The sequence below is a fragment of the Myotis daubentonii genome, chromosome 3 (assembly GCF_963259705.1).
Source record: "Myotis daubentonii chromosome 3, mMyoDau2.1, whole genome shotgun sequence".
Lineage (NCBI taxonomy): Eukaryota > Metazoa > Chordata > Mammalia > Chiroptera > Vespertilionidae > Myotis > Myotis daubentonii.
Genome location: NC_081842.1, coordinates 80,795,324 through 80,808,113, shown reverse-complemented (window position 1 = coordinate 80,808,113; position 12,790 = coordinate 80,795,324). Strand labels below are relative to the sequence as shown.

The following is a 12,790-nucleotide window of genomic DNA, read 5'->3' as shown; positions in this document are numbered from 1 at the left end:
AAAACCATATAGGTACAATTCCTGTTTCTGCAAATAAATCCACAAACTTATCAACACTTCAATTGACATAAGAACTAAACTTATTTGGTGGGTGAGGGGAGGTTTTACAACTGCAGTTTGAACTAAGGAGGTTCATATGGGTCTTATTAAACTATATTACATATTTTCATTTGTTTTTTAATAATAGTTCTAGCCCTGACTGGTTTGGCTCAGTGGATAGAGCATTGGCCTACGGACTGAAGGGTCGCGGGGCAGTCAAGGGCATGTGCCTTGGTTGCAGGCACATCCCTAGTGGAGGGTGTGCAGGAGGCAGCTGATCAATGTTTCTCTCTCATCGATGTTTCTAACTCTCTATCCCTCTCCCTTCCTCTCTGTAAAAAATCAATAAAATATATTTTAAAAAATAATAGTTCTAGTAAGAAAAATACGTGAATTACTTGTTTTAAAAAGATCTACTGTCAAAGGCATTTTCTTGTCTATTCCTCTCTCCTCTTTGGAACTACATCCCACATTCCAAATACACACTTGCCTGGGTAAATGTTGCAATACTAGTAATAGTTCCCCAAGTCTCCTTTGTTACATGCTTTATGGCATTTAAGCTTGTAATTTAATCAGTTGTGTAACAACCCAGAATTTAACTGTTAAATGCTAAATTCACTCTGTTAAGTACTTTATACACCATTTAGTTGCTTTGCTAAAATGAAAAAGGTTTAACAGTTTACAAAAATTGGTGTAAAAAATAATTAGTTGTTGACAACTAAAATAACACCAATACTGGCAGTTTAAAAATGACCATCTGGACAGAAGATTTAGCACATTAATCATCAAAGAAAGCAAAATAGCCACATTTTTGTAGTAGATTAATTTTGTGGAAATCATCAAACAGGGAGGAAATACTGGTTCCTTGTATTTAAAGGGAACAATCTTGCCCTAGCCGGTTTGGCTCAGTGGAAAGAGCATTGACCTGCAGACCAAAGGGTCCCTGGTTCAATTCTGACCTTGACTGCAGGCTCCTCCCTGGCCCAGGCTGGATCAGGGCTCATGCAGGAGGCAACCAATCGATGTGTTTCTCTTATATCGATGTTTCTCTCTGTCTTTCCTTCTCTCTTACACTTTCCCAAAAAATCAATGGAAAAATATCCTCGGGTGAGGATTAACAACAATAACAAAATAATAATAAAAATAAAAAATAAAAGGGACAGTTCTCTGACAAAACTGTGGGCTTTCTTTACTTACCCCCTGCAGCTGATTTGCTTGAAGGATCTCTGAGACCGAGATTGCCAGACAAAGAGCCTGACTCAGATCTGCCTCATCATCCTTAATTCCCAACAAAGTACTACCAAATAGATGGTGATTATCCTGTTTGAAAAGAAAATTTAAAAATACTATAAAGAAAAAACAAAATCAAAATTTCTTTCTGAAATGCTCTTAATATAACATGGTAAGAGGTAAAATCTCTCTCTATATAAAAGCCTAAGTGACCGGTCGACTGGTTGACTGGTAGCTATGACGTGCACTGACCACCAGGGGGCAGATGCTCAACGCAGGAGCTGCCCCTTGGTGGTCAGTATGCTCCCACAGTGGGAGCACAGCTCAGCTGACCAACAGGCGCCAGACTTCGGGCTCATAGCTGGTGAGCCTACCGAGCAGTCGGGCAGGTGCAGCAGGACTGGGATGAGTGGGAGCAGCGCAGCACCCAGCCCAGGCTCCTCCCCGGCTGCCTGCTGCACCCTGATCCCTGCAGGCCATGCTGAGGGACCCCATCAGTGCACAAATGCATGCACTGGGCCTCTAGTAATTATATAACATCCTTGAGTTGTGTGATTTTTAAAACTTAATATATCATCTCAAATCTTGTAAGCTAAAAAATACAAAAAGATACAAAGTTCCTGTCAGAGTTCACACAAAATGAAATAACACACTCTTCAAAGTTATTTTCCATACTATTACCTATAGCTAAATAGTATTTTCCATACTATTACCTATAGCTAAATTTTAAAATTGGTTACTCACAACTTTTCATATTTGATATAATAAAAACAAAAATATGGCATAAATGAATTGCATAAATTATGTAAGACACTGATTATACAGTACAGTCTGTTCTAATTAGCGAATGCTAGTGTAGATCATTTACTATGTCTGAATAAAAACTATTCCTCTTAAGAGACTGAAAAGTATAAGACTTCTTTTCACCCAGCATCCTAAATCACTATCCCATAATCTGACTTACTCAACATTGTTGGGAACTGAGGAGATTTACATAAGGCAATTATTAAAATAGCTGAAATCAGTCCCTAGAAACAAAACAAATCTCATCTTTAATTAGTTTCAAGGAAAATGTTCTTAAAAGGTTTCTCTTAACTGCCTTCTAAAACATGCTATACTGAACATAACCTCATCTTGATGTTTCAGTGACATAACTACCAACTAACAATCATTATGGTACAATGCGTTAAAAAAAAAAGACAATTAATGCTCTCATTGATACCTGAGGTCACAGACAAACCTGTGTGCCATACTAGTTGTTAAAGTACTTCTCTGCCTCCTCCACTATTAGCTTTTGCTTCCTGGAGTTTTACTTTCTAGGAGCTCACACCACTTACACTTCTAATCTGGTGTCCTTTCTCTTGTAAGCACTTGTCTGGTCTGAGAAAGATTCTAGGTCTCTGTAGGGCTAAGTGATCCTTTTTTGCTTACAAGACAGCTCTGCATCAGTAAAGTGCAAAGCTGAACTCCAGATAAAGAAGGCATAATTATACATGCCCCATCAGATTTTTGTAATACAATTTTTAAAAGAGAGCACTAATTTAAGAAATATAGTCAATATTCTAATGATCAGAAATAACTAATAATCAGAGTAGGGGTGAGATAATTTGTAACATATCTGTATACTATCTTTTTTAATCTGTCTGTTTCTCCATGAGGGAGAGTATTTATAGTAGAAAATCACACAAAACTGCAACACATAAAAAGACAGAAAAGAAAACCAGCCTTGAGTATTTTAAATGAAATGGATAATGAGAACAATAAAACAATGTGCAAAATGTGAAACAATGAATAGTTTGTCATTTCCTATTTTATACCTTTCTAAATGAAGCTGGTGTTTTACTGCAATAATACTGAGCCAGAGAGAAAAGGTCTTCTATATCTTCTAGATTCAAACTGGATGGAGTGTTTTCCAAGAACTCTGAAATAGGAATATAGAGATACCAACATTTAAAAAAAATTTTGTGAAGAATATAACAAACATTATTTATGTATCAAAGCTAGAATGTGCTCAACATAATAAAAATTATATAAATGGAATCTTAACAGTGATGCCTTTAAAACTGTTTGGGGAGAAGTGGATTTCCCCAAAAGAGCTGAAACTGTTAATGCAATTTTATTAGTGAATGATGGTGACAGGCAACCAAATCAAATTCATTAGCCTTAATTAGAATATTGTAATTTATTTACTTATTTAACAAACACCTAGTAGGTGCCAGGGTCTCTGGAAATAAAAGTGACTAAGAAATAGTTCCTGACTTAAGGAACTGTGTCTTGTGTGAGAATGTTAAAATAAATCATTAAAATGTTAACAAGATAAACACTGTAATATAGATAGCACAAAGTGCTAGGCAATGTAGAGAGAAAAATAACAAATCTGTGTTGGGTTAGAGTGGGAAGAACGGAAAAGGAGAACCAAGGTTTCACAATGAAGATACCATGAAAGCAGAGTATTGAAAGGTAAACTGAGGAAGAAGGAAGGGGGCTGGAAGGGAAGGGGGCAGGAGAGAAGGGAAAAGAGAGAGAGTAAGAGAAAGAGAGGAAGGCAGGGAGGGAGACAGGAAGGGAGGAAAGGAGGTAGAAAAAGAGAAGGAGAAGGGGAGCGGAGGGGAGGGCAAGGCATTTTATTTGAACAAGGAAACCAAAGAAATAGTATATGGAAAGGAATGAAAAAACATGAATGAATGAATGAATGAATGAATGAATGAGGATAGCAAAACTGGGGAAAGTAGTCTAACATTTGTACCTGAAGACTAAGTAAGAGTTGAATTGAACCTTAGAGCTCTTCTAGACTAATCCCCTAAATTTATAGATGAGGAAACTGAGTTTAATAAAACTAAGTGATGCTAAGCAAAATAAACCAGAGAAATATAAATATCACATGATATCACTCATTTGTGGAATATAATGAACAACATAAATTGATGAACAAAAATAGAACCATTGACACAGAAGCATCAAACAGACTATCCAACCTATGAGGGAAGGTAGGGGATGTGGGGGTGAGAGATCAACCAAAGGACTTGTATGCATGCATATGAGCATAACCAATGGACACAAACAGTAGGGGGGTGAGGGCATGTGCTGGGGCTGGGAGCAGCCGGGGAGCGGTCAATAGGGGAAAAAGGAGACTCATGTAATACTTTAAACAATAAAGATTTTAAATTAAAAATAAAACTAACTAAATAAAACTAAGTGACATGAAATTATCTACATTAAATTCTACTTACGGATAACTTCTTCTTTGCTGTCAGACTCTTGTGCTAAAATAACTTCTCTGTAAAAAAAGAATCAAATGAGTTAAATATTAACAGACCACCCTGAGAACAGAGAAGAGAAAAATCTAACCAACTTGATACTTACTTTGCATTAACAAGGATTATTAACATTAAAAAATAAATAAAAAATGGATCTGCTTGTTGTAGATATCCATCCCATAACGCCTCAGTGACTTCAATGGAACAGTAACATGCAAAAAGGCTTCCAAGCTGTAATCAGAAAATGAAATGATGAACATAAGCCATTAGAAATGACTTGTTCTTTTAAAAGTATTAAAGCAAATGCATAAATAACTCTAAATCAAGTTATCAGCAGCTGAAATTTAATGTGTACTTTAATTTTAGTATTCAGAATCCAAAGGCAGAACATGTGGATTCAAAGCACAGAGGAGCCACGTACTAGCTGTCTGACTTAGGGCATAAAACAAACTTCAAAGCTTCCATTTCTACTCTGTTAAAAAATAAAAAGTAATACTACTACCAACCTTCTTACATTGTTGTGAAGAGATAATTAACCTAGACTTTCTAAAGTAACTACCACATATTTACCATAGCCTAATAACTAACAATTACCACTGAGCTCTCTAAGGATAACTTGCATAATTATTACAGTATCTAATTTACAAGGTAATTGTGAGAATCAAACACAGTAACTGAAAAGAACCTAAAAATATTTAATGACAATATAAATATGAATTGCTCCCAATGCTTACTTGTGTATCATTTGAAATATATGCGACAACATTTATACCCCTCAATAGGTTTCAAAACCCTATGGTTTTCTCTTCCAAATAAAAAAAATTGTTAATGTATACATTTCTCTAGAGTCCAACTGTGCTTTAAATTGCACAAATTCAATGATACTTTCCATTTTCATTAGATACAGAAACAATTCCATGTAGAAATTTAAGTTTAAAACATTTCTTATGGCTAAAGGCAGCTAATGAGAATACATACATTTACTGCCAGAACACATATATGTTGTTCCAGACACTAAGCTACTGTCACAGTATTAAATATTTTTATTTTAAATACCTCTTTATTTCAAATATTCTCACAACAGGCCTTCAAAGAAGACATTTTCCTCCCCATTTTATAGGTGAGGAAACAGACTTGTATTAAATAACATTCCCAAGTTCACAGAACTAGTTAGTGGTGGTATTCAAACTAAAGACCTGAGAAACCACAGCCCATGTAACTGCATTACACTTGACCACAAAACTTTTAAAATACATACTACTACTGATGTTTTTTGTTGTTTTTAAAAAAATTACTCTTAAAAATAGATCAGAAGATGCAAATACAAACAGAATAGCAATATGGTCATCATTAAACTCACTTAACTAAACTAAAGCTAACATTGCACTGCTTATAACTGCAGATTCTCAGGGTTTAAGAATTAGATTTGTTTCATCTCCGGTTAAAAAAAGAAAAGCTCCGCCCTAGCTGGTTTGACTCAGTGGATAGAGCGTTGGCCTGCAGACCGAAGGGCCCAGGGTTCGATTCCAGTCAAGGGCATGTACCTCGGTAGCAGGCTCCTCCCAGCCTAGGCCCTGGTCAGGGCTCGTGCTGGAGGCAACCAATTGATGTGTTTCTCTCACATCAAGGTTTCTCTTTGTCTTTCCCTCTCTCTTCCACTCTCCCTAAAAATCAATGGAAAAATATCCTTGGGTGAGGATTAACAAAAAAGAAAAAAGACTCCATTCTACAGAATACTCGTAGCAAGAATGAACTATATGGGGTACTGAAAGAAGAGAAACCAGTTTTTAATATTTAGCTAAAATCTTCTACTCAGCACTGAGTATTAATTTTGAGTTCTGGTAACAGAAATGGCATGTTCTAAGCATGGTGTGACCAGAGAAACCACCATTAGGAATTAGAATGCTAAAAAAATAAAAATAAAAATTCCTCATTTCAACACAAATAAGGAGTTAATAGCAAATATGAATCTCAGAGAAGCAATAGTTTTTTAGGCATTTAGTTCCCAAGAGGGAACTAAAGAATAGGCTGCTGCAGTTTCAGATTTACTAGGCCAGAGTTTAAACCAGTTAGAATCTCTATTTAGCATTTTCTGATTGTTAACTCATCCCTTTACCCTCTGAGATAGATACTATTATTATTCCCATTTTACAGATGAAAAAATTGAAGCTCAGAGGCTGTCTTAAATCACACAGTTAATAAGTGACTGCAATGGAATTTCCTGAAATTAGATAAGACATGCTCAAGGAATATTCAATTTTTGAATATATATTCTTCCAGCACCCATTCATTGTTTAAAAAATATCTTAAATATAACCTAGAAGAGCAGTTCTCAAAGTATGACCTGAGGTGCCCTGAAGTCCCGAAGAGTATTTACAGGGGAGTCAATGATGTGAAATAATACTTAGACTTTATTTGCCTTTTTCATACTCATGCTCTCACAAATAAACAACAGAATGTTCCAAAGGCTACATGAAGTGTGGTATCATCAGAGACTGAATCCAGAAACAGATATGAGAATCTACTAAAAATTAATGAGATTTGCAAAAATACAGAACTAAAGGCCAGGTGCATGAAATTCGTGCACTGGGTGGGGGGGTTCCTCAGCCCGGCCTGCACCCTCTCTAATCCGGGACCCCTCGGGGGATGTCCGACTGCAGGTTTAGGCCCAATCCCTCTCGCAGTCGGACATCCCTCTTGCAATCCGGGACCACTGGCTCCTAACTGCTCACCTGCCTGCCTGCGTGCCTGATCGCCCCAACCACTCTGCCTGCTGGCCTGATGCCCCTGTTCCCCTGCCGGCCTGATCGCCCCTAACCGCCTCTGCCTCAGCTCCACCACCATGGCTTTGTCCAGAAGATATCCGGTCTAATTAGCATATTACCCTTTTATTAGTATAGATGCCAATGCCACTATTCTAATTTTCTTCTGAAAAATATAGTTATTTTTTATTTTAAAAGTAGGTTATTTATGTTAACATGTAATGGATTTATCATTACTCTAAATAAATACTTAAAACTTATTAGTTTTAATTTCTAATGAACACAACCCATATAAACAATGGAACCTCAATAAATGTTGTGTATAAGTGGTCTCAAGATCAAAAGATTTGAGGACACTGACCTAGAATAACAAACTTCCCACTCAACATACAAATACAGAATGTCAGAGCACTGAGATGTACATCATATTCTTTTATATTAGTCATTTGATAATCTTAACTATTTTCATGACTGAATATCACGTCTAATATATATCATCAATTTTATTAAAGTTTCAAAGTGAACTAATATTTATCATATATTACATACATATATTTATATACTAGAGGCCCAGTGCATGAAATTCATGCAAGGATGGGGTCCCTAGGCCTGGCCAGTGATCAGGGCCGGGCCAACTGGGGCCCGAAGGCCCCAGTGGGGTCGGGAGAGAAGGCGACAGTTGTCGGGACGGGTGTGGAAGGAACAGATGCCGGATGCTGACGCCGCCACCATGCGGTTCCCTGTCTCCCCCGCACCTCCTTCCCTCACCACAGCGCCGCCACTGTGCTGGGCGGGTGGCGGGCTGATCGGGGCCTGCCAGCTGGGGGTAGAGACAGGGTTCAGGAGGTTGGCCGCTGGCCCCGAGGAGAGAGCTGGCCCTTGGCCCCCCTGATAAAGGGGCCAAGTCTGCCACCACCCACTTCTGGTTCCCCATCCCAGCCCGGGGCCTGGACCCGATTGGGTGATTGGGGCCTGCCGGCCTGGGGGGAGAGATTGTGGGAAGTTGGCCAGCCAGGGGAGGTTGGCTGTGGGAGCACACTGATCACCACGGGGCAGCTCTTGCATTGCATGTCTGCCCCCCTGGTGGTCAGCGTGCGTCACAGCAACCGGTCATTCAGTTGTAACGGTCGCTAAGGCTTTTATCCTATATAATAAAAGAGAAAAATGGTAATTAGCCGTAACTTCGCTACCCTTCCCATTAGCTAAACAGGGTGATATGCAAATTAACTGCCAACCAAGATGGCAGCTGGCAGCCAGGGTACTGACATGAACAGGAGGCTTGCTTGCTCCAGTGACAGAGGAAGCCAACGTTCCCTGTTCCCTGCCTGCCTGCCGCTGCTGGGCTCTGAGCTGCTCTGTAAGAAACACTGTTACAAATATAGAAGCTAAACAAAACCCCAGAAACCTGCTTTCAGCCGGCAGCAGGGATCTCAGAGCTGGAGTCGCAACAAAGTTTCAAATACAAAAGGTAAACAAAGCACAGAAACCTGCTTTCAGCAGCCGAGGTCTGCTCTCAGCTCCAGTGACAGCCATAGAAGGTAAATAAATCCAAGAATAAAAAAAAAAAAAGGAAAAAAGAAGAGGCTGGGAGCTTCAGTCACTCGCCAGCCTGAAAATGGTCCTCAGCCCCTCACCCAGACTGGCCAAGCACCCCAGTGGTGACCTCCACCCTGAAGGGGGTGTGACCAGCTGCAAACAGCCATCATCCCCTCACCCAGGCTGGCCAGGCACCCCAGTGGGAACCCCCACCCTGATCCAGGACAGCCTTCAGGGCAAACCAGCCGGCCCCCATCCGTGCACCACGCCTCTATCCTATATAGTAAAAGGGTAATATGCCTCCCAGCACCGGGATCAGTGGAGCAGTGAGGCCTCCTGGCCCCTGGAGCAGCGTGACAGGGGGCAGCGCCCAAACCCCGATTGCCTTGCGGCTCTGTGTGTGACAGGGGGCGGGGCCACAACCTCCCTATCTGCTCTGCTCTGTTCATGACTGGGGAAGGTGCTCCAACCCCCTGATCAGCCCTGCTCTGTGCCTGATAGGGGGGAGCTCCCCAACCCCCCGATTGGCCCTGCTCTGTGTGTGACAGGGTGTGGCGCCCCAACCCCCTGATCAGCCCTGCTCTGTGGGTGACAGGGGGCAGCGCCCCAACCTCCCCATCGACCCTGCCTTGAGTGTGACCGGGCAGCGCCCCAACCCCCCAATCGGCCCTACCCTGAGCGTGACTGAAGGTGGCATCACAACCTCCTGATCAGCCCTGCTCTGTGCATGACAGGGGGGAGCTCCCCACCCCACTGATTGGCCCTGCTCTGTGCGTGACAGGGGGGAGCTCCCCAATCCCGATCGGCCCTGCTGTGTGTGTGACAGGGTACGGAGCCCCAACCCCCGGTGGGCCCTGCTCTGTGCGTGACAGGGGGCAGCGCCCCAACCCCCTGATCGGCCGGCTCTGTATGTGACAGGGGTGGCACCACAACCCCCTGATCCGCCCTGCTCTGTGACAGGGGGTGGTGCCGCAACCTCCCCATCGACCCTGCCTTGACTGTGACAGGGGGCGGTGCCCCAACCACCCAATCGGCCCTACCCTGAGCATGACTGAGGGTGGCACCGCAACCTCCTGATCCGCCCTGCTCTGTGCATGACAGGGGGCGGCGCCCCAACTCCCCAATCGGCCCTGCTCTCAGCTTGACCAGGAGCTGCGGGGCAGGCACCTAGGGATTGGGCCTGCCCTCTGCCACCCTGAGTGGGCCTAAGCCAGCAGGTCTTTATCTCCCGAGGGGTCCCAGACTGTGAGAGGGCACAAGTGGGGCTGAGGGACACCCCCGCCCCCCTGCCAGTGCACAAATTTTTGTGCACCGGGCCTCTAATATATATATTTGTATATATGTGTGTGTGTGTGTGTGTATATATATATGTATATATATATATATATATATACACACACACATACATATGTATGTATATATGTATATATATATAGATGTGTATATAAATATGTCACATATTTTGTAAAACAAAAGGCTGAAGTTCATATTAACCTAAACTGACTAACGTAAGTGAGAAGCAAAACAAGCTACTTATGAAGTGCCAATAATTTTACTCCTTTGGTTTAATGGTCGATAATTTAGTACTTTTCTGTTTCTTCCTTGGAGGAAAAAATATCTAATTATAGTTTCATAAAAATCTATTTTTCATTAAGTGTTCCTACTTTCACTTTATTACCCAGTTGAGTGCATAGGAGTCTGGAGTAATTTTCTTTGTATCAAGGAATGAACAAAGCTCAGGCTCATGGTATTGGATGAGTAATCGGAAAAGATGAAAGGGTCTCCCCTTCAGGGAACAATCCCTAGAAGACAAAAGAAGAAAAGTTTCTTGCATTAATAGGTCAGAAATGATCACATCAGTAACCAATGCTCTTGTAATATCCGCCTCCTTCCTGCCTTCAGAACACCTGAATACCAGTCTATCTAATAAACCAGGAAGAGCTCTTTTGCTAACACCTAATGGACCTGACTTGACAGAAAGTTGTAGAAGCAACAGGTCTACAACCAACTCTAGGGAGATTCTTTAGGTGAACCTGGGCAGCGCTCTAACAAAAGGACTACAGGACCACTGAAAACAGCAGGACCACTTAGGGTATTTTGGTAAAATTTGAATCCCAAAAGGAGACCTGGAGAGTTCTGAAGAAGTCCAGCCCTCTTTTTTTCCTGCCAAATTAAGAGGAAATTCCTAAGGCTTCAGGTTAATGTACACAATTAGGAATGTCCTTCAGGCAAAGGTACAAGTCTGAAATGGCCAGATGAACATTTCAGAATAGACACATTTAGAAGAAAGAGCCTTACAAGCTGCTGAAGTAGCCCGGTTACTAGGTGCTGGGAGTGAATTCTAGAAGGTAACACGCACTTTACTTATAACCATCCTACTTCTTGCCTGTTCCCTTGTGTCCAAGGAGATACCATGTGCCAGACACTGTAACAGGCACTTTTAAAAAGTTATCTCGGTTTATCTATAAAACCAACCTTATAAAATAGGCACTATTATTTCCCCTGTTGCACAACTGAGAAAACTAAGGCGTGGTTGTAGTCAAGTAGCTCACCAAGGTCATATATCTAAGAAGTGATGGAGCTAATAAGACTTGTACACAGAAACTGGGCATTAAGCTATTATGCCATACTACCCTTCCATAAATATAACTTAGTATTTTAAAAAGTGGTATTTTGGTAGCAGTACAGTCTCTAAAAAAGCAAACTGTACACCCTGGCCTGTATTGCTCAATGATCAGAGCGTCTAAATGTGCACTGAATGGTCTCGGGTTTGATTCCAGGTCCAGGGCATCTACCTGATGTGGGGTTTGACCCCGGCCCCAGTCGGGGTATGTGTGGGAGGCAACCAAACAATGTGTCTCTCTCACACCAATGTGTCCCCCTCTCTTTTTCTGTATCTTGCCCCCTTTCTCCCTCTCTTTCACTCTCTCTAAAAATCAATGGAAAAAATATCCACAGGTGAGGATTAACAACAAAATAATAAAGCAAACTGTAAAGATACCAAGGTAAAAGGATGCATGCAAAAAAGTTAATGAAATGAATGTCACAGTTTTAACATAAAAGCATTTTATATGTTTATCTTTAAAAGCAACCCTGTAAAATAAACACTATTATTTCCCTCTTGTACAGTTGAGAAAACTAAGGCTTACTTGTAGCCAAGTAGCTCACCCAAGTAGCTACTTTTGTTGTTTTAACTTATTTTTAATTTTTATTTACAGTTTACATTTAATACTATTCTGTACATTAAGTATGTTTTAAAATGCTATTCAAACAAGAAGGAAAAAGAATTTCTACAAATCTAAGATCTGAGGTTTATACCAAGATTTGGTATGACCCTCTAACTGCCATTTTTTGATATTGCAGTTTGACAGGGAAGTTTGTAGAAAAGGCCCTGGTTTGGTAATTCAGGTGCCAGAGACAGAATTGGATTTATATTGGTAAGATTACCTCCTCCTTGGTCTAAATACTTTCCCGCATTATAAGTGCAAGGCTTATAAACTGAGTAGGGGCATAGACCGTAGGAACAAGTGCCTAGTTTGAGGTCTCATCTTCAGTTAAAGTGGGACATCTCAGGGAGTCAGCCTGCTCATTTAATATCTGTGTACTGCAAAGGTACTCTGTACTGCAAGGCGCTGTGCTTGATAGAATTCTACCCGTGTTTTATCTGAATCTGTAATAAAAAGATGCATCATAATGGAGTTCTTCTAGCACCGTTTTGTGGAGCTATGTTCTATCCAAGGACATTAACACTGACTTTGGCTGAAGTACTGTGATACATTTAGAACTCTTGAAAACAGTAACTGAAGACACCTGACAAGACAGCCTGTCACACAGTTCATCATAAAACCCCTCCCTCTAGTACTAGCCGCCACCACCACCATTCCCTAGGCGGAACACCGTGCCCCTTGCTACACTAGCTCTGTTATGGTGAGAGGTACTAAAGTACACTAGGAGGTAGTTGAGAGA

General features: G+C 41.1%; 1 protein-coding gene across 3 annotated transcripts in view; it reads right to left on the bottom strand.

The window, feature by feature from the left end:
• TBC1D23 (TBC1 domain family member 23) overlaps positions 1-12,790 on the bottom strand; it is a 71,833-nt gene that overhangs the window by 23,707 nt on the left and 35,336 nt on the right. For all 3 annotated transcript variants that reach the window (XM_059687968.1, XM_059687970.1, XM_059687971.1), the window contains 5 exons: positions 10,503-10,626; positions 4,633-4,757; positions 4,500-4,546; positions 3,087-3,190; positions 1,237-1,359 (listed from right to left, as the gene is read on the bottom strand). In XM_059687968.1, coding sequence (XP_059543951.1) covers positions 1,237-1,359; positions 3,087-3,190; positions 4,500-4,546; positions 4,633-4,757; positions 10,503-10,626 — 523 coding nt within the window. The remainder of the gene's footprint in view (positions 1-1,236; positions 1,360-3,086; positions 3,191-4,499; positions 4,547-4,632; positions 4,758-10,502; positions 10,627-12,790) is intronic.